The sequence below is a fragment of the Leptosomus discolor genome, chromosome 9, assembly GCF_034619465.1.
Source record: "Leptosomus discolor isolate bLepDis1 chromosome 9, bLepDis1.hap2, whole genome shotgun sequence".
Classification (NCBI taxonomy): domain Eukaryota; kingdom Metazoa; phylum Chordata; class Aves; order Leptosomiformes; family Leptosomidae; genus Leptosomus; species Leptosomus discolor.
This window is the reverse complement of record NC_141399.1, coordinates 13299808-13319718: the sequence shown is the minus strand read 5'-3', so window position 1 is coordinate 13319718 and position 19911 is coordinate 13299808. Positions and strand designations below refer to the sequence as shown.

General features: G+C 42.4%; 1 protein-coding gene across 1 annotated transcript in view; it reads left to right on the top strand.

Annotated features, from left to right (window-relative positions):
* The window catches only part of MGLL (monoglyceride lipase), a 62906-nt gene that overhangs the window by 20528 nt on the left and 22467 nt on the right, over positions 1 to 19911 (top strand). Inside the window, exon 3 of the mRNA XM_009961440.2 lies at positions 829 to 935. Coding sequence (XP_009959742.1) covers positions 829 to 935 — 107 coding nt within the window. The remainder of the gene's footprint in view (positions 1 to 828; positions 936 to 19911) is intronic.

Genomic DNA, 19911 nt, shown 5'->3' with positions numbered 1-19911 from the left:
ACACTGGGAAGATTCATTGATTCATTCAACTTCAGTCACTCTCACCTTATGCCATTCCAGTAAAAGTAAAGTATCATTGGAATCTTGAAAAATAAGTATTTGCATGTCTTTCAAAAAGGAGTGTGTATTAGACTGGGCTTTTTTATGATCCCTGTCTGTAATCATACAATGGCTGTGTAAGAGTCACTTTAATCACCAAAGTGAAGCAACTGTTTTGGGGCAGAAACTGGAGTGGTAAAATTACCAGAATTGGGGTCAAAAGATAACATTCCAAACTCCAGCCAAAGTTCTGGACTCTGCTTGAGACCTGTCCTTTAGCTGAAATTTCATCTTTAAGAGTGCTCCATAGCACCAGACAATATTGCAAGTTATAAAGATGAGGACAATGTTTCTATTTGAAACCATGGAGAAATACCAGTCCCAAAAATAAATCAATAGCAACACTCACAGTGTAGGAGCAGTGTAGATGCCTCAAGCCCAAGACAGAGTTATCCAGCTCAAGGATTGATGCTGATGCCCATCTGCATCTTCAACTTGCAGCAGACCATGGTGACAGACAAATGGGAAATGGCAGTGTCTCTCCTATGAACAGCTGACTTCCATGTGGTCTGTGCTCCTACCACCTGGTGGAGACCAGGTCAATGGTAGTTCAGGATGGCAATTGCTTCCCCTCTGTTCAAGTCCACCTCAACCATTATATACTTGCCTTGTATTTTCTGATGTCTGAAATGCTGTTGCTAAATTGAATATGCTGTTTTTACTTGCAGCTCTGAAGCCTTTGTGGGTTGATTGCCAATTTAATGATTTATACCTTAATGCTCCATTTAGGGCCCTTGTGTTTATCGCTCATGGAGCTGGGGAACACTGCGGCCGCTATGATGACTTGGCCCAGAGGCTGACAGGACTTAACTTGTTTGTTTTTGCCCATGACCATGGTGAGTAGCCTAAAACAGTACTTGATTTACAGCAGCTCAGGACTTTACTGAAGTAAATGCCATTAAAGCTACTCAGCAGTGAGAGAAGAGTCAATAAAATATTTACACGTTGGCATAAATGAGGAAGAGATCATCTGTTGCTTTGTAAAGATCTGCATATTGAATCTGTAAAAAGCTATCCCTGTTTACCTTGAGTTTTCCTCAGCCTTGCCCTTGACATTACTGCTGGTGCTATTTTAACCTGTCTGTCAGGTTCTCTTTCACCTGTCTCTTGGGGGATGAAGAGGTATTGTCCACTGTGGAAGTGGGACTAGGAGCCATTTCTGGTGGCTTCATGGTTGATGTCCTAAGTGATGCCAGAGGGGAGGCTGAAATGACAGCATAGCTTTCATATTCCAATACAACTAGACAGCTGCACCATTGGAACGTGGAGAGGCATGGAGACATCACAGACCTTTCTTTGGACACATCTCCACAGTTCAGCAGAGACACCAGAGCTGGCTGTACACACCTCAGCTCTGATCAGAAAGCAGCCTGAGTGTATGCAAGGCTGTGATACCACAGCAACACCACTTCAGCCCTCAGCCAGTAGGTGTGGGAAATGCTGTGCCATGTAGACTTACTGTCCCAGCCTCTGGCTTGAAGATCACTGCTCTGTGCTCTGTTCTGTGGTGTAGATATGTTGGGTGTCACCAGATCTCTTGCAATGCATGAACTGGGACATGCCGATGACATATTTGAACCACCTATTCCTCATTCTTCGGTAGCCTCCTGTCAAACCTGACTCGTGAAACTTCATGATTTCTTGTGCTTGGAAGACTTTGCTTTGTTTTTATCATTGCAGATAGCTGCGTCCCTTCAAGAGTCACTCTAGATATTAGCAAAGTGAATCAATGGCATTAATGATGGCAGTGGTCAAAAGGAAAGGCCAAATTCTGAGCTGACAGGTTGAAATGAGATCAATCTCAGTTAGTGTAAATCTGATCTCCATTTGGCACACCATCCACTGACATTGGAAAGTATACTGCAATACATTGGAAAGTGTACTGCAATTTACTTAGCTGAAGCTGAGACTCAAACGTGCCCCTAGATCTCCTCAAAGTCTGAGCTTGAAGATGCTGAATGCATGCGAGGCATCGCACCATTTAGTCTGCAAGAGGAAAGGCAAAACCTTGTTGAGTCCAGGTAACCATGGCTTCCCCTTGCATTTGCTCTCAGGACTCCCTTTCAATCACAGCACTGCACTGATGTGCAAAAATGAACCCTGTATTTTCCCTGAAAGAGAGAATACATAGTCCTCAGGACAGCTTGCAATGAAAATAAATAAAACTCATGTGATTTTTCTGGACCACTGACCACATGCCATATTCAGCGCTGGCTTTACAAAGACAGTTGACCCATGGAGAAGTATCATTGCTGACCACATGAGTCTCTTTCTCCCTATATAGGCATAATATTTCTAAGTGATTATTTATTAATTTCTATAAACTTCCGAGTTGAACGTAGGCTAGCAGGAGTCTGCAGTAATCCCAGTAGAAAGTATCTCCATCCCTCTCTGTTTATCTGTATGGTGTAAAGTTCATGAGAAAAGCAATGGAATAGGCCACATGGTGTCCAGTCTGCAGCTGCTGTTTGTAGACTACAGGCAATATATACAAAAAGTTACTGAACTCTGGGACACACAAGCAATTTGTTCAGAGCCACTGTGAGCCTACGAGAGACTGTGGTTTCTCACTGTGCATGCTTAATGTCGTGCCTTAGTTTTAAGAAGCAGAGTTAAATAACAATATTTGAAGCAACAAACCTAGAAGAAATGATAAAACATTGTATTTATCGCGTGGATTTGATATGGAGAATGCCTCTTCTGTTGATGGAGAAGGGCCTTTGGGATGAAGGTTCCTGTCAGGCATGTTTTGTGCTGTATAATGAGACAGTAATTTGCTCTCTTTTTCCTTGAGTATCTTTTTGACTAGAGAAGCATAAATATTTCATATTTTTTTTTATAGACTGATGTTGCTGGATTAATTTGTTCAATTAGTACAAATCTGTTGGTCAGGCCAGTTAACAACTCCATTCTCCATGTTTTCTTATAAACTCAGTTTGGTTTTCTTCATCAGCAATGGGGAGAGGGTAGAGAGGAACATGAAAGCAGAACAGTGGAAACAGTTGTGTTACACAAAGAGCTAACTTAGCTGAGCCTAGATTCACTGTAAATTAGAAAGACAACAAACATATTTTAAGCTCAGTAAAATAATCTTTGCAACTAAAGAGGTAAGCCGTGTGGATAAACTTTGTTTGATGGAGTACAGGTTACAGCCTGAGCTGGATGCCGGTGAGAGCTGAAGGACATAAAACATTTCCATTGCCAAATTTGCTCAGATCAGACTGGGAAGTTTATAGCTTTCCTCCACCATTTTATATATTCCAAGTCACTGCAACAACGTGTTGCCCCTTGGCATCCCGTCCTTTGGATATCTTTGGGTAATAGTAATTATTCAATTGGTTAGCAAAATAATTCTTTTCTGTTCCCCATCTCTTAGCCTTATAAGCTTGGCGTAGATTTCCTGACCTGGACATTTGTTCTCGTTCTGGTATTCTCATGGATAAAATTCCCAATATAGATGCATTATCTGTGAGATTATTAATGCAGTTCCACAGCATGGCTAGCATGATTTCCCAAATGAGTTGGGAAGTTACTAGGGCTGTAGTATGAGTGCCTTGCCTGATTTATATTGTGTCTATCCTTCAGTCAAAAGAAGGAAAAATTATTTCCATTTATATTGCTGCATCCGTAGAAACTCACACACTGGCTCTAAATCTTGCCGAAGGCTGCTCTGCTGCACCGTTTCCTGTTATGCAAGGCTTCAGCAAAAAGGTTGGCACTTCACAGAGCAACAGTATTCACCCAAATTTGTGTCTTAGTATTGCCCTATATAAGGTATCACTGGCTCAGTTCTCTTAGTATGTCAGGATTCATACATTTACTCTTTGTGGTATTTCATAGTAATCCCAAGACTGCTGGACCTCATAGATATATATTAGAAATTTTCCACAGTGGTGGTAAAAATTTAATTCCAGAAGACCTCTTAACCCTATCTTACATCTAATATTATGAAATTGCTTTGTTTCATATCAATCCCATGAAAGAGGAAGATGGTATTTCTTTGTAATACAGCATTTTTTTTCTGTGGTCTCTTATATGGTGTTTGTAATGGGCAGGTAACTATTTCCCATGATTTCTGTGTTTATTTGGCATGCAGCTTCATGAAGGCAGAGTTAAGGCTGCTGGGATGACCTTGCTGTGCATTTCTGCAAGCTTTGGGTATTTTGAAATGACATCTCACTTTTTCAATTTCTTTTCTATATTACTATTATTTTATCATAGCAACATTCTGATGACAGAAAAAAGAGGCAGACAAACATATTAGGTTAGTTACAATCAATTTAGGGAAGTCCTCTTGGAAGGAATACCCATGGGAGAGTCATCAAACTGGAGTGATATTGTAATTCTTCAGTCAATCACAGGCAGATTGCAGCTCCTTTAGTTATAATGCTGTATTTTAGGGATCTGTGAAGCTGAGAGCCAAGGAGAATGAGAATAAAGGATAGAGAATGTGGCTTTGTTTTCTCGTACCAAGCATTTTCAGTTGGTAAAGCACATGATGTTCCAGCTATGATCATCTCTCTTCCTATAACATCTAATTTGCTGGGATCTTACTCTCTATGATTGCGTTACATGGCCAGAGCCCACAACAACCGCAATTTTGCCGTCAAAAGTACATGTCAACTTTAGTAGCAGTTGCAAGAGCATTTCCAAGATGCAAGGGCCACAAAATGTATTTACTTCTGTCTTACACTTTTTAACAGTAGTGACACTGGCCCTCTTTTTCACTTGGACTTGCTGGTGCTTCTTATGGGTAAAGTGTGTGTCTTATGTGAAGACGAGGAAGGTGAAATACTTAGCCCTAACCTGGCAGCAGTTCCTAGCCCTTAGATTTGCGTGAGGACAGTCCCTCCAACCTCCCTCTCTCTCCAGGCAGAATAAACCCTCTACCTGTCCTGGTACATGGAGACCTCCGACTCTTTGACCCACTTTGAAGCTGTTGAATTTCCCACTCTGGAGTTATGTGTAATGTCAGATCAAAGCAGAGAGAAAGGTTGCAGCTCCAACAGCTTATTTGTATTCCTTAGATGTTTCTAACTGAAGTTCAGCTTTCTTTTTCAGCCCTGCTGCTACTTTGTGTGTAGTGAGCATTTCTGATGGGTTAGCAGGTCCCTCTCAGACACCTACTAGTGCTCCCTATTAATTTTCTGTTTCCTCTATTTAGTCAAGCCCTGATTTCTAAAAAGTAGAAAATAGTTGGAGCAGAGATTTTTAAATGCATCAAATATTAGCTGGTTTTGTTTTGTTTTGTTTTTTTTCCAAGTGATTACTATGTTGTTCTTGCAACTGTTAAAAGACCATTTTGTTGATAAGAACAGAAGGCTTTTATTTATTCATAGCACTGGGAAGGATTGATCTACACAGAAAGGTTAAAAAGGACTAAACATGGTCAAACTGGGAGGGGGAAATGACTAAGAAGGATGTCAGCATTAATAAGAGCAAGAATTAGGGTAGCACTGCGAGTAAGAAGTAACAGCTCATGCACACCAGCATGAGGGAATGTTCCTGGAAAGCAGCGCTGCCTGATGATGTGATGAGGCAGGCTTCAGGGCAATCTCCAGGGATGGAGTCAGGAAAGCCTTGGCAAGCATTATTCGGAGCTGGTTTGCTCACAGAGCAGCACAACTGTTCCTTGGTGGCTGTAAGCAAGGCTGGGTGTGGGCCTGCTTACCCGTAGCAATCTGTTCTCTTTCTGCTTCCTCCGATTGAGTCTACCTCACTAGAGCAGGAAAAGTTTAAAGAGCTTTTCTGCAGAGACATAGGAAAGAATGGCACTTTTGTTTGCATTTCTTTTGACAGGAGGCTTACAGTGTGTTGTGGGCATTTTTATTATTTTTTCCCAGAGAAGGTCTCCTGGCCTTGAGCATAATACGTGAGCATTGCTGGGAAATAAAATCTTCCATATGCACTGCTAGAAATAACCACGGGTATGGACACATCAGCATTTTCAGGAGTGCAAAATGACTGTTCTCCCCAGGAATCCTGTTCTTATTCGTGCCCCCCCCAGCAGGAAGAACCTCCCACAGAACTGGGATTTGCTCGCACGTGAAGTTGCAGTACCTGAGTCGTAACAGCAGCCACGCTCTGAGCAGTTAGTCTACTGCTGATGCACTCATCCTTAGATGCTCTCCTTGGCTGGGAAAGACAACATAGCACTAGCTGTGTACCTGTACTAGTGCATCCTCTTTCGGACTTTTTCTGAGGTGATGAAATTCAGGAGAAATTCATAGTGCTGTCCAGCTCCATGCATAAATACAGGTCCTGAACCTACTGCATGCCGTAGGCAGAGCTCCTGTAGTAGGGTAGTGTGGCTGGCAGGCAGTGAGATCTGCAGTCGTGCAAAACCAGAGTGTTTCCTGCACACAAGTGTTGGGGGGCGGGGCGCAGAAAATGCTGTTATGATTCACAGACTGGAGTGGTGACTGCAAGGGCAGCAGGAGAGTCATAGCCCATCTCTCAGGTTGATTTCCCCTCTTTCCCAGTGTATTTCCTCTGTATAAAACCCCACTCTTCAAGAGTCAGAAAAACTCTTTCTTTTAATATTTTAACTAACAGTTCCAATCTGAAGATTCCTAGCCCATTTATGTTTGTCGGATGAAGACTGCTGCGGGGGCATTTGCTGCTGATAGTTTGTTAGAATTGCCAAGCAAAGGAGGAAGTTCTTCAGAGCTTCAGATTAAAATTTGCAAGTACATTCCCTATGGGGAAATTAGCCCTTTTGTTCTTCAAATTATGTCAACTTGCCTGTCTTTCAGTCTTTAATGCTAATTCGTTTGGAGTGGAGAGAGAGCTGCTCAGGGATGATTATTAATCTGTCCCACCATGAATACGAGTCTGTGGACATAAATCTTTGTACATATAGCTCTGACAACTGCTTGATTGAAAGTTCATGACAGAGCAAAAACAACGGGAATATAAGGGAACACTTAAATGATTCTTTGACCCTTGATCCGTGTTAAGTGTCATATGGACCCATGAGCCCTGTCTGGAATTCATCCATTCTCCCCTTCTAACCCAGGGGAAGATTGAGCCGTAAACATGGCTGCCATGTCAAAAGCAGGCAGTGATATCTGCTACATGGCATGTGGGCAGAGATAGAAACTGAGGGGATATATCAGTGAAGAACCATGCTGGTCTGCCCTACCTCTCATGTTCTCTCTTGTAAGCATCTGCTATAGGTTCCTCTTGAGAGGGGGATCCCGAAGGAGATCTTTGGCCTGGCTGGCAGAGCATTGCCAGTACTGTTTTATCCCTGTTTTGACTCCGTATTCAGTATGGTCCCAAGCCAGCCTAGCTGTCCCTTCTCCAGATGCTGGACGAAGGTAGCTGTCAGGCTTATCTGCCTTCCAGGGCAGTGGTGAGGAATGTTTAGCATGTGTGGGGCACACAGGAGGTGAAACCACAGTGCGTAATTACAGGGTGAGAGTTCAGACACTGCAGTACACCGTGTAATTCCTTAGGCAGTGAGAAAACTGTAAGAACCAGGAGCAAAGTCCTCCTATAAAACAAATAAGTAATGAGTAAACTTACTTCTGCCACCCTTTTCTAACTCTGTTTCAGTTGTGGGGATTCTCACGTAAAGTAGGGCTACGGTGCATGCTTCTCCCAACACAGACGTGAATTATAAACTTGAGGACCAAAAAGCAAGATTATCTCAAGATGAACTGGGAGACCAGCCTGCCTGCCACCAATGAGCTCCAGCCAAAGTGAAATCAGTCGCTTGTCACCTCCAGCTCTCCTGGAGTGACGACTGATCGTGTAGCACTGGATCTCAGAGCAGCAGTGTCAGCTTGCTAAGGAAAACAGGTCATTCAGTTTGAGCCTCTCTGAAATTATAGGCAAAATGATTCATACTGCTAAGATGCAGCTTACCCCATGCATTGGATGAGCTCTTGAACACGCTCTTTCAACTACACACTCTTTCAGTTGGACAGTGTATTTCCTCTTGCTTTCTCCCAGATTACTGCGTGGAGTTGGGCTCTGTTGGTGGTTGTGAGATAGTACCTCCCAGAGGGGCCACAGCTTGCGCAGGAAAAGGTGGTTTGGATACACCTCCTACAACACAAAGATGCTGAAATGTGCCTATAATTGTATCAGAATACAGTGTAGCCCAAGGGGAGTATCCTGTGGCACAACAGGCAATTGTAAGTACTTTGAGAGGAGTTTTATTAAACAGAGGTGTGCACACTATTATTGTTATTTTTGAGAAGCTCATTGCAGACTTCTGCAGCCCAGTCTTGCTCTGGTGCAGTCATCTCAGTGGTCATTCTGTCACTTTAGCGTTTGCGCTTCATTCACACTGTCCTGAATCTCTGCAAGCACCACCTGGCATCTTTCAGGGTAGTAACCATTGTTTCTGTTGGAGGAGAGCAACTACACAACAGCAAGAAAACACTAAGTGAATCATGAAAGCAAATACTTACAGTGTCTCATGCTCTAGAGGAAGCCACAAGCTGGGACTTGGAAATGCAAGTGTGGCTTTTATTTTGCGTGTCTTGTGAAGGCAGATGAAACAACGCTGTTGATCCAGGAAGCAGCTAAACCACACCAAACTAAAAGTAAAGAAACAGTAATGTTCAACACACAGCTGATGTGTCTGACAGTGCACACATAAGCTGCAGTGCAGTGTTTTGCTTAAAACGCCTGGGTTAGGAAAGGGGCAGGCGATGCTCAGAGGTGTTTCACCTCCACTCCACTCAGGGGGATGAGACTTTTTTTGTTTCATGGCCTTCCCAAGAGTAATACTGGAGCCACGCTGATGTAAAAGTGGGGAAAACATGGTCCTACACCTATCTTTTAAGAAAGGGGGTTCAGAAATTGTGAGGACTGGATACACCTTTAGCACAGACACATAGAAGCAGGAGCACCTGAAATCAGACATGTAGTGTCATCTAATTTGTGCTATGAAAACATGACAAACCAAACCTGGGCTGCTCAAAGCAATCTATTTGTTTATGTGACCAATTTTTTTTTTTTGAAGTCGGATTTAACTGTGGCATAATCAGTGATATAAGACAGGCAGACAAGTTCTGTGCTATGACCCAGAGCTGGATGCAGGCATTGTTGGGATGGGGTGGAAGAAAATGCAGATGCTCCTTCGCCACCACCGCTGTATGTGGACATCAGTAGATGATAATGTTGGACTGTGGTAAAGATTGCAAAAGAATGGTTATAGTTTCCTCAGTTCCCCTAATTACTCTGCTCCTTCCAACCGCTCAAATGTTTCCTCGCTGCTGTAGATCCATGCTGTAGTGACAGGTAATTGAATAAACAACAACATATGATCCAGTCGAACAAGATCTTTGGCTCAGGTCCTAGTTGAGCTGAGCTTGCTCTTCATGCAGCAAAGGTGTGGTTTGAGCTCTGAGTGAAGCAGAGCTGGGACATCCTTTACTTCAGCCTTGCCCTGTCCACCTTCTGGCACAAGCTGTTCTCTTTCCTCACTCCATCAGGTGATGAGAAGAAGGTGCTACAAAGCCAGCTCCCCTGGGTTTGCTGCAAGCCCACTTTTGAGGGAATCCCTTTTGGGGCATACTGGGATCTGAGGAGCTGGCGTTTTACTCTGAAAGAAATGGGCTGGGCAATCCGCCCTAGTTCTCCCAATTATTCACTGCTTACTGATGAGCAGAGGGAGAAATGTCAGTGGGTCATTCCATGAGATAGTACATCTCAGCAGCTGCTTCTTGAACAAAGCCTCGCTGTTGGACTTCACACAAGGAGGCGTGAGGCTGTAACAACGGGCCCCAGTGAGAGGGGACACAGCAGTAGAAGGAACAGAGTGCTCCCTTTTGAGCACAACGACTTTGAGCGTGGAGCTGTTGGCACTGGCCACTTTCCAGACCATGCTCCTCAACCTGTCTGTTAACTGTTAACAGACAGACTGCATGACAGAGGAAAGACATCATTCATTCAGGAAACTTAAAGGGCTTTCTTCTTCTCATGAGGGTTGAGTCCTCCTGGCTTCCCTTCCATGATTCTGCCTCTCAGATGAGAGATACCCTCCATGATAAAGAGGAGTGGGCCACTAAATTTGTGTGGAGTGCTGATAATGTTGGGACTAAGTGATGGGAATTTTGGACAAGTGATTTCTGATAATTGGGAATAAAACATCCCTTATTTGGACAGAGGATCCACTTTGGTGAATAAGAGAAACTAAAAAGGAAATATCCTTGACTGAACAAAGCTCATTTCATTTTACAACCTGTTGTTTTGCTTCTGTTTTCTCAAAGATCTGTACAATTTTCATCTGTACTCAGTTTTTATATGTATAATTTAATCCCCACATCAAGGGTGAAATTCTGCTTTCACAGCCGCTCAGATAAATCCAGGATAACTCTGTCACCATGTCAGAAAGCAGTATCAGGCATGTAGCTTGTAACTGCATTTCCTATTAGTGAAGGAGGGTTGTCAACCTTGTGTAATGTTTTCAACAGCTTACTTGCTCTCCCATAACCAGCTTTGCAAGCTGTAGGCATACGTCTGCATGCAAGATGGTTGAGGGTGGAAGGATGAGGACCAGATGGCTATTAAAGAGCTAAGGCTGAGAGATCAGATCATTTCGTTTTGCTAGCTCCGTCTATTATATGAGGCTACTGGACAGACATCAAACTGGTTTCAAACTTTCTTCCAGGGGTCATTTCCTTTTCTGACTTCTGTGGCAGGACATCATTAGTTCATATCAGCAAGGGCTTTGGCCTCAAGAAGTCAGAGGAATCTATATTCTTCAAGGGAAAAAATAATAAATAGACATTGCATTATACTATCAGTGGACTTCTTTCATTAATGGTGTGGATGATGGGATGGAGAGTACTTTCAGCCAGTTTACAGGGCTACCAAATTGTGGAAAGTGAGCATATGGTAGAAGGCTGCTATTCACAGGGGCCTTGACAGGCTGAAGAAATGGACTGGCAAGGACTTCATGAAGTTTCAGCAAAGGCACTTGTGAAGCGCTGTATTTGGGGTGGAGTAACCCCATTCACAATGGTTGGGCACTGAATGAATAGAAAGCAGCTTTGCAGAAAAGGACCTGGGGATCCTTGCAGACAAGTTGAACATGGGTCAACAGTGTGACATTGTGCTGAAGAAGGCTACCACATACTGAGCTGTATTGGAAAGATTATAGCCAGCAACTCAAGAGAAGTGATTATTCTCTTCCATTCAGCATTTTTGAAACCACATCTGAAGCGCCAGGTCCAATTTGCTCCCCAGTAAAAGGAAAACATTGACATACTGGAGCAAGGCCAGAGGAGGGCTGTCAAAACAATTAGGGTACTGGAGAACAAGATGTACGAGGAGAGGCTGATAAAATTGTGTTTATTTGGCCTTAGAAGAGAAGGCTAAGAGGGAATCTTGTTGCTGTCTACAAGTCCCCAGTGGGAGGGTGTGGAGACAGCAGAGCCAAACTCTTCATGGAGGTGCACAGTGATGGGATGAGAGGGAGCTGATGCAAGTCACAGCATGAGAAATCCCAATTATGTACAAGGAAAAATGTTTTCACCATGAGGGCAGTCAAATGCTGGAGCAGGACCCAGAGAGGTGGGGAAGTCTCTAGCCTTAGAGATATTTAAAGCTCAACTCAACAAGGCCCTGAACAACCTGATTGAATGGGAAAAGCTTTGAGTTGGGTCTTGAACTAGATAATCTCCATATGTCCCTTCCAGCCTCAATTATTCTTTATGAACTAAAAAGCATCCTAGCTGCTAGCATTTGGGATGCTGATTCCAAAATTAAAGCACAGTAGGTTTTGAAATGGATGAAGAAATGACCCTCTTAAAAGCAGACTTTAATGGTATCAGCAATTAGGAACAGTTTCATCTTCAGGAAGATGCTTTTTAATGTCTTTGCAAAATGAAAAAAAGGAAGCGTGTTTATTTTCAACTTTACAGGGGCAGTTTTCCCATAGCAACAGCATTTCATTAATGTGACTAGCTTTCCTATTGTTTATTTGTCAGATGTGTCTAATTTAGAGGAGGTTGTTTCAGAAGCTAATTACTGATGATTCTTCACCTGTAAATGTATCTTCATACAGATGTGGAGTTCGTCATTGTATTGAGTTACAAATGACTGTTCCAAGTTACTGAACATTTGAAAAGTACAGAAGAAAATATATTCTGTGTATATTACTCCTGTTGGATTAAAACATAATCTGGTTTCCTTCAGTACATTTTTAGATTGGTAACAGGAGTCGAAGGAGCTCAGTCCATCTCAGGTTAGTATCTAGTTCAGCACTAACCTGGAGGAACAGCCATATAAAGGAGCGCGGTATTCAAAGAGAGCACTTATTTGTGCTGAACAAAGGCAAAGGACAGGCAGCTTTACAAAGAGAAGTAAAACATATAACCAGCCAATAAATGGCCTAAAACTGCCATTTCATCTTAATTTTTAATGCACTTTGTGCCCTACCTACATTGGAAACTACTGACTAAAATTGCTGTTGCTGAACTGAACAGCTACGGTATTGGGAGAAATTATTCACTAAAAGAAGCAAAACTTTTCAAAACTTCAATTGAGAGAATTTTTTTTTCTTATAACCTAAGTAGCAGTCTGAAATCGTAGAATCATAGACTCACAGAATGGGTTGGGTTGGAAGGGACCTTAAAGAACATCTGCTTCCAACAAAGGAACTAAAGCTTAAGCTGCATGCATTTGTGTGTTTCGATCCAAACTGTGGCAGTGTCATTCTATTTTTTACCTTAAGTTGCTATTAACAGATTCCCTGGGCCTGCCCCAGGCAAACCTACTGCACTGTGTTTGTTAGCACAGTGTAAAATGCCATGAGCTGATGCAGGGTCTAAGCCAACAACAGGCTGCTTGCGAGTGAGGCATCAGCCCCCAACAGCTTCACGGTCCTTTCATGGGCCGTGCTCTTAGATCAGGTTGAGGGCTGGGGCCACAGTTAGGCTTGCCAAAATAAAGATGCAGAAGCAACCTGTATACTGCTTTTTATACTTCATAGTTCTAGTGTTCATTGTTTGATTGTTTATTTGCTCATTCATAAAGTGTGGCGTGTTGTTATAGAGCTGGTATGCCTGATTCAAATAGGTGGATTTCCTCCATAGATAGGTAGCCTTGTTGATTTTCCTGAGAGTAACTCTATCTGTTACAGACCATGAACCCTTTTAAGGGACTGTCTCACAAGTCCTGAAACTAATAGGTATCTTTCTTATTACAGAAGATGCAGGGCCTTTTTTAAAAAACAAAATGTTTTCTAGCAATGACTGCAAACAAGACATTGAATATTGCAGCAACAAGCCTCAGAAGCAAAATAGATAATAGACGAAGGGGAAATGCATCCTTTCTCGATTCACATACTCAGATTCTTCCCTCTTTAATCAGTCTGAATGTTGCAGAGAAACATATTTGGTTACAGTGTCTGGTGTTTTCAGCTAATCATGCTCCTCCTATTGCATATTCACTTTGAATGCGAAACAGGACATTTATTTGTTTATTAAAACATACTCTTACTAGCAGCACAGACAGGAAGACACTCCCTGGGTTATCTAGGCTTTTGTTCACACAAATAGCATCCCTCTGTCTTTTTCACAAATGGTCAAAGCTCAGGTTTTAACCAAGTTTGGTTGCTAGAAAACACTGTTCCAGCTGAGCAGGCTGTTCCAGGCTCTTGCTCCTCTCTTAGAAACTTCTCACTTTTTGTCCCAGTGTATTTCTGCCCACTTTAGGGCTGTGTATTTCAGTGCCAGAGTTTTTCTCATCTCCATCAATTAGTTATCCACAACATGTTAGTTAAGAGCATTTCTCTTTTGGTCTCACACATTGTCTGCACAGCCTGGCAGAGTGTTAACATTAACTAACGTCTCTCACTGATGTACCACATAGCCCTTGGACCTTTCCTGGTTCTGCCTTTCCTTCCCGCTTTGAGGCATCACGCCAATCTTGTATGTGCCAGAACACACTCAGCTTTGCATCTTGCTCCTTCAGGGATGGTGCCAGTGTGTGTGTGCTCAGCTCAGCACTGCAGCTTCTCTTTAATTTCAGAGTGACTTTAATTTAAAACCATAATGTGATTCTTAGGTGGTTAGGGGGTTTATTTCTTAATTCCTTGAGCTCTATGTCTCTACTCACAGAGTACATACTTGCACCCTCTGAAGGTGGCAGCTAAATGTCACTAACGTCAGTGGGGCCGGAATTTGACTCATGGATTTTGTTTTTTCTAATTTAGGAAGAAGCTAACATGTCTCGGACTATTATTTTAGAGAAGAAAAGATCATTTTACCTGATAAAAGGGTGTACAGGGAACTATGAGAATCATGGTTGGTGATTTGGGAAAATGCTTTCAGAATTTTAAAAAATTAATCTTCATAATTGAAAGCCTCTGGCAGTGTGATCCTCTTCATTTCTGAGCCTGTTAGTAAAGCAAAACATCTGGTTAGCCTCTCTCTCCAACCCAGATGAGATTTTCCAGCATCACAGTAATATTCCTTTCAGCCTTGAGCATCTTCCTTCTTTATAGTAAGAAAATGAGAATGCAAAAGATGTCATAAAATCTAAGGCTACCTGGAAGAAGTCTTACCCGAAAGGTAGTTGAGCCCACTTTGAAGTCTTCTGTGCATTCTGGCGGTCAGGGAGCCAGTTGCAGTGGAGGTGTTTCCATTTCATAATACACTAAGACATCAAGTGAGAACTTGTCAACCCATTTCTGTAAGCAACAGACAGTCCTCAAGTGATAGCATGTCTTGGTCTGTGCCAGCTGTGGCCAAGTTTTAGTGACCTGAACTAGAAAACCTCTTTTGCTTGGTATTCTGAAGACTTCCCTGGATTTCACATAGCTTTAAGTCTGGTCTGTTACGTTTCAGTAGAGCAGCAGTCTTAGTAGATGCAGATATCTCTTGCAGGTTGTCCTTCACATTAATGATATGATCAATCCTGTATGATTCAGATCAGGATGTGGCTCATCCTGTATTGCAGCAGTAGACTATGCAAGATGTTTGAAAACCCTGACTCGGCTCTGCCACAGGTTTGTCATGGATCTCAGGAAAAACACTTTACTATATTTCAGGTTACCCATGGCAAAATCCGTATGCGATACCAACCACTTCCAGAGAGCTTGCAGACAAAAAGCCCTGAGCTCCAAGAATGAAGAACTGTTACAGTGAGTGGCTCTTCACAGGCTGAGAGGGAGATTCAGCCAGTGAAGAGAGCAGCTTAGAATAAAATATCTTACCAATATTTAAAGGGATGAGGCAGAAAAATAAGAAGGGTTAAGTCACAACTGTATAGCAAGTGTATAGCATTTTATTATGTCAAAATACTAAGCATTTGCTTTCAGAACTGCTAAGGAGTGGGCTTGTGGATGGAAAACAAACAATCATATATCAGATAATTACATGCCAGTTGACTAGTTTGGTAGTTACATGCCCTTAGACTGAATTTGTATTCAGGATTGCACCTGGAAACTTGACCACTTGATAAACAATGCAGAAAAGTTGTTCTGTACCAGCTAAGCCTGTGCTTTACTCCACCGCCAGTATTGGCCTATGAATGGGAATAACCTGTTTTAACCACAAGATGAGATTTCTGAGGCCATTAAAACTGATGCCACAGAGCCTGTGCTGTGGCACTCAGGGGTTAATTTCTCTGAAGATACCGTCTGCATATTCAGTTCATGGGGAAAGCTGTTCTACCCACAGCATCTCTAATGCTGGGATTTATTCAGGACTTGGCAGTACTCTCCAATTTGAGAACCCTTGTTTAGCTTCAAAGCTAAAAAAAAAAAGTGCTGAATTGTAGATGGTACAAAGACTAGTGCTCTCAACCCAGGTCCCTTAAAACTGATGTCCTCCACACTGCACTTATTTTCTGGTTCTGAATTTATCAAAGACAAAGCGTGCTAGGAGACCCTGGCAGCTTGGCTAATGCTAAGGAGCAGGCAGCCCAATCCGTTGTGGTGCCAAGCTCATGCTTAGTTTGGCGGAGGGCTGGGGAAAGGGAGAGGAGGCTGGGGGCTTTTCTGAACCAAGATTGCCTGATACGACCTGTTATTTTGATTACAGCCCTGTGGCTTTTCATGAACCTTGCACCTGTCCTGCCCAGATTTTTAAGAGAGCTTTCTCTGAGCTGCAAATATGCCCTCACAGACTGATTGCAAAGTGGCTTGCATAGCCCGAAAGCAACATACAGGTCCGTAACCTGCAACAGCTCAACACTTGTACCTGTGCGTTGTTTACTGAAGTGCAGACCTGCCAGCTAGTATTCATTGTCTGCTGTCAACCAGCCAGAGTTTGAAATGAGTAATAGAGCACCTGCCTGTTTGATCCTGGCTTATTTGGTAAATATATATGTAGCAAGGATTTCAAAGTTGCAGGGTAGAGAGTTACAGAGAAAAGGCTATCAAGTGCTAAAAAGCAGCTGAAACAATAACACTGAAATCAATCTCTAGCAAGAAAGGACAACAGTTTTGCTGCAAGACGAATTTAGTAAAGCTATTTTCTGCCATGCTGCTTTCCCCGTGACTTTCTCCGTGCACCATCTAAATACCACCCATCCCACCGGCAGCTGTGAGTCTCTGCACTGGCACAGTGGGCAGGGTTGTCCCACCCAGGAATGCTCCCTGCCAGACCTGCTTAATCAGAAGGTTTTTTTCTTAGTTGTGTTGCCTCTGGTCAGGTCTGGTAGGGTTTGAGTGAGCTATAGCTCTGTGCGGATATACCCTGTTAAAAAATCAAACAGAAAAAGCCTACCATTATTTCAGATAATCTACCTGCTGCTCACCCATTGAGCTTGTGCAAAGTGGGTATAAAAAGCTGTCAGCTCTGGAAGAGTGGTATTTCCTTCATGCCTTGTCAGGAACGGGGACAAATCCAGTCTAATGAGGGTGGCACTGCCATGTGGCAACGCGAAGGAGCGAAGCAAAAAGTGAAAATCTCTTTAACTCTGTGGGAAAGCTCCCTTTGTACAGGTTGATTGAGAACTGGAAGTGCAGCCTGTGAGGAGAACTGACCCTGAATGCAAGAGTTTGGGAGCTGTGGTTTACTAATGACCTTTTGGCAGTTTAATTGGTAAAACACCTTGCTGGTGTCTTAGAACATGATTCTTACTTTTTAGAAATACTATTATTATTCATTTGCCGGTTGCTGGAAAAAATTATATAACCAATAAAAAATCTGTGCCAATATTGCTTTGGAATAGAGAAATGCTGTACTCTGGTGCCAAGAATCTCACAGACTAAACAGAACCCACTGGGAGCCCTTGCTCTATATGGGAACTGGTGTTTATTTTAACATGTAAATAAATTGGGTGAAAAATGGGTCTTTTAAATTCTTTTTTTTGTTATTGACATGTGTTCCCAATGGGTGGTCTGCATGGAGGGCCTTTTGAAGCTTTTGAAGATAGCTTGAAAGGAAGTTGTGTCTGTCCCCCAAGACATTCGTCGACAGCATGGAGGGAGTTCTTAACATGCTCCAGCTTTCATCTTCTTTTCTTCTTGATGCCTAATCTACTATTAGCAGGGAAGAATTAGGACTGTCTTTCCTGAGATGAATTGATTCGATTGTTTTCTCAAGCATAAAAATATTCAAGTCACACGTATGGATTTTGCGATGTAACTAGCTTGCTTGATGATGCTGCAGTGTGCTGGGCAAGGCTCCCTGCTCAGAGATCAAGAGGTGGGTCATTAACTTGCAGCGCTATTTGGAGGGGAACAATCAGGCGGGCTGTGCAAACTCTCAGGCGGGGCAAATGAAACCGTCTTTAAGCAAATAGAAGAGCAAGAAATGAATGGCCTTTGTTAAGGAAAAAATGGAAATGTTTTCTAGTTAAACAAGCTGTCATTTAGGACTTAATAGCATGTGCGTGTTGGAGAGCCAACCCACATGCCAGCCATGCTTTGGAATAAATGGGCAAGGAAGGGGAAGGGGAGTGTGCAGTTCCACTCTAGCGCTGGCTTTTTCATTGAAAACCCTGACATTTTGAATTGGTGCACTAGCTGTTTTAAAACTGGAACTTGGATTGGAAAGTTAATGCAAGTGACTTTCTTCTTTGTTTTCATCTGGGAAAAAATAAGGTTTGCATCCTTTTTTTTGGATTTTATGGTACTAAAACAAGAGAATAAAATTACATATATTTTTTAAAGGTAAATTAAAATAGCAGGGAAATTGTCTTTTTGGCTGCTCTCCTCTTCCAGCGAGTGTGAAACTCTAGCTACCATTAGTGGTACTTTAAGTCATATGTGGAGAGCAGAAAAGAGGCCCTTCTCTGTTCCTAAAAGATCAGCAGCCTATAGGTCAAGTGGACTAGTGAGACCGTGGATTAACTCCAGCAAAGTCCATGCAATTTTTTTCTACAGTATCTGAGCACTGATGCTGGTTCTATGGCACACCAGAATACTTCTTTGAAGACCAACTCTGGTGCTAAATGGAGTCACCTCAATGATACTTTAGGAAATTATCTGCTCTGCATAAAGGAGGGAAAAATCTCAGTGCAACACTGCAGGAATAACAGTTAAAAATTATTACAGGGCCTTAAATAAAATCACTTAGTGCTGGATTAGGAGACTCCTTCGAAGCACCTTAAATTGTACCTCACTGATTATGTATCTTACATTTATATTGTGATTTTCATCCCAATTAGAAAAGAGATTAGATAGGAATCGTTTCAGCCATCACCAAAAGAAACTCTTTTGCAGAGGAACTCAACAGCTGTTCAACCATCTACTCCAGCTTTGTGCAGCATTTTCAAATCATTGATCCCAGTAGCCTGGTAGAGAAGAGCATTCCTCTCAGCTGTCTTTTGCTTTAGTATTCTTGAGGGCTGGCTTGGGAGGTGGCATCACAGAAGGGGCTGAAGAAGAAAGTAGAATACTGTTGTGCACGAGCTTTGTGGAGAAGGACCTGGGCTCCATATTCCTCGTTCATGGGCCTTAGCTTCCACCAGCCATGCCACAGCAGCATCCTGATTTTGTGCTAGGAATGGCAAAGCTACCCTACTCCAGGCAGTATGGGAGGTGACTGTGGTATGTGCAGGTTTTCATACTGTCTTGCCCCCTTTCATTACATGACATCCCAGGAGACACTTACATTTCTAGTCTGGCCACAGTGACTGCTGTTTGTAGATGCAGCGTATGAAGAGTTCATTATTTTGCTACACAAACATGATGAGGTTTTTTCAGCATGTTTTCATGAGCAACATGGTGTTCCAGGAAGACTTTTAAGAAACTGTAATTCAGAGCCAAATTCAGCAACTGCATAAGAAATGGGCAAGTCTTCTAAAGCCAAAAGAACCGTGCTTGTATCCATTAGCGATGAATTGGCTCTTAACATTGACAGAAACAGTTTGCCTTGTCAGACAGAATTAACGACTGCTCCGATATGTACCAGGTCATTTTGTTTGTCATCTCTGGAGTACAGAAAAGATTTTAAATGTCTTTAGCAAGACGACTAGTTCTCTGCTCCCCAGCAACAAGGCACAAATAATTTTAGTATAGAAAATTGCCTGTTTCTTTTTTTTTCCTAACCAAGACAACAAACAATATAACTCTGTGTGTGCACTATTCTAAAAATATCTCAGCTCTGCAAATGTGTCTCCAATGTGGGAGGAAAAGGCTTTCAGTTTGCTGCACTCTCTGTGTGAGGCAAGTGTATAAAAACTATCCAGCAAATGCTGAAAGAAAAATTATTTTCCTAACATTGAGAAGGAAAAGGGAAGCTGATGGACTTGTGTGTTCAGGATGAGACTCCCTTTTGGTAAGAGAGAGGCAGAATCTATCTGTAATTCTTAGTTACATGCTCCATACATAAAACACTAAGGATGGGGAGATAATTCTGTTGGGTACCATATCTAGTGTTTTTACAATGTGCC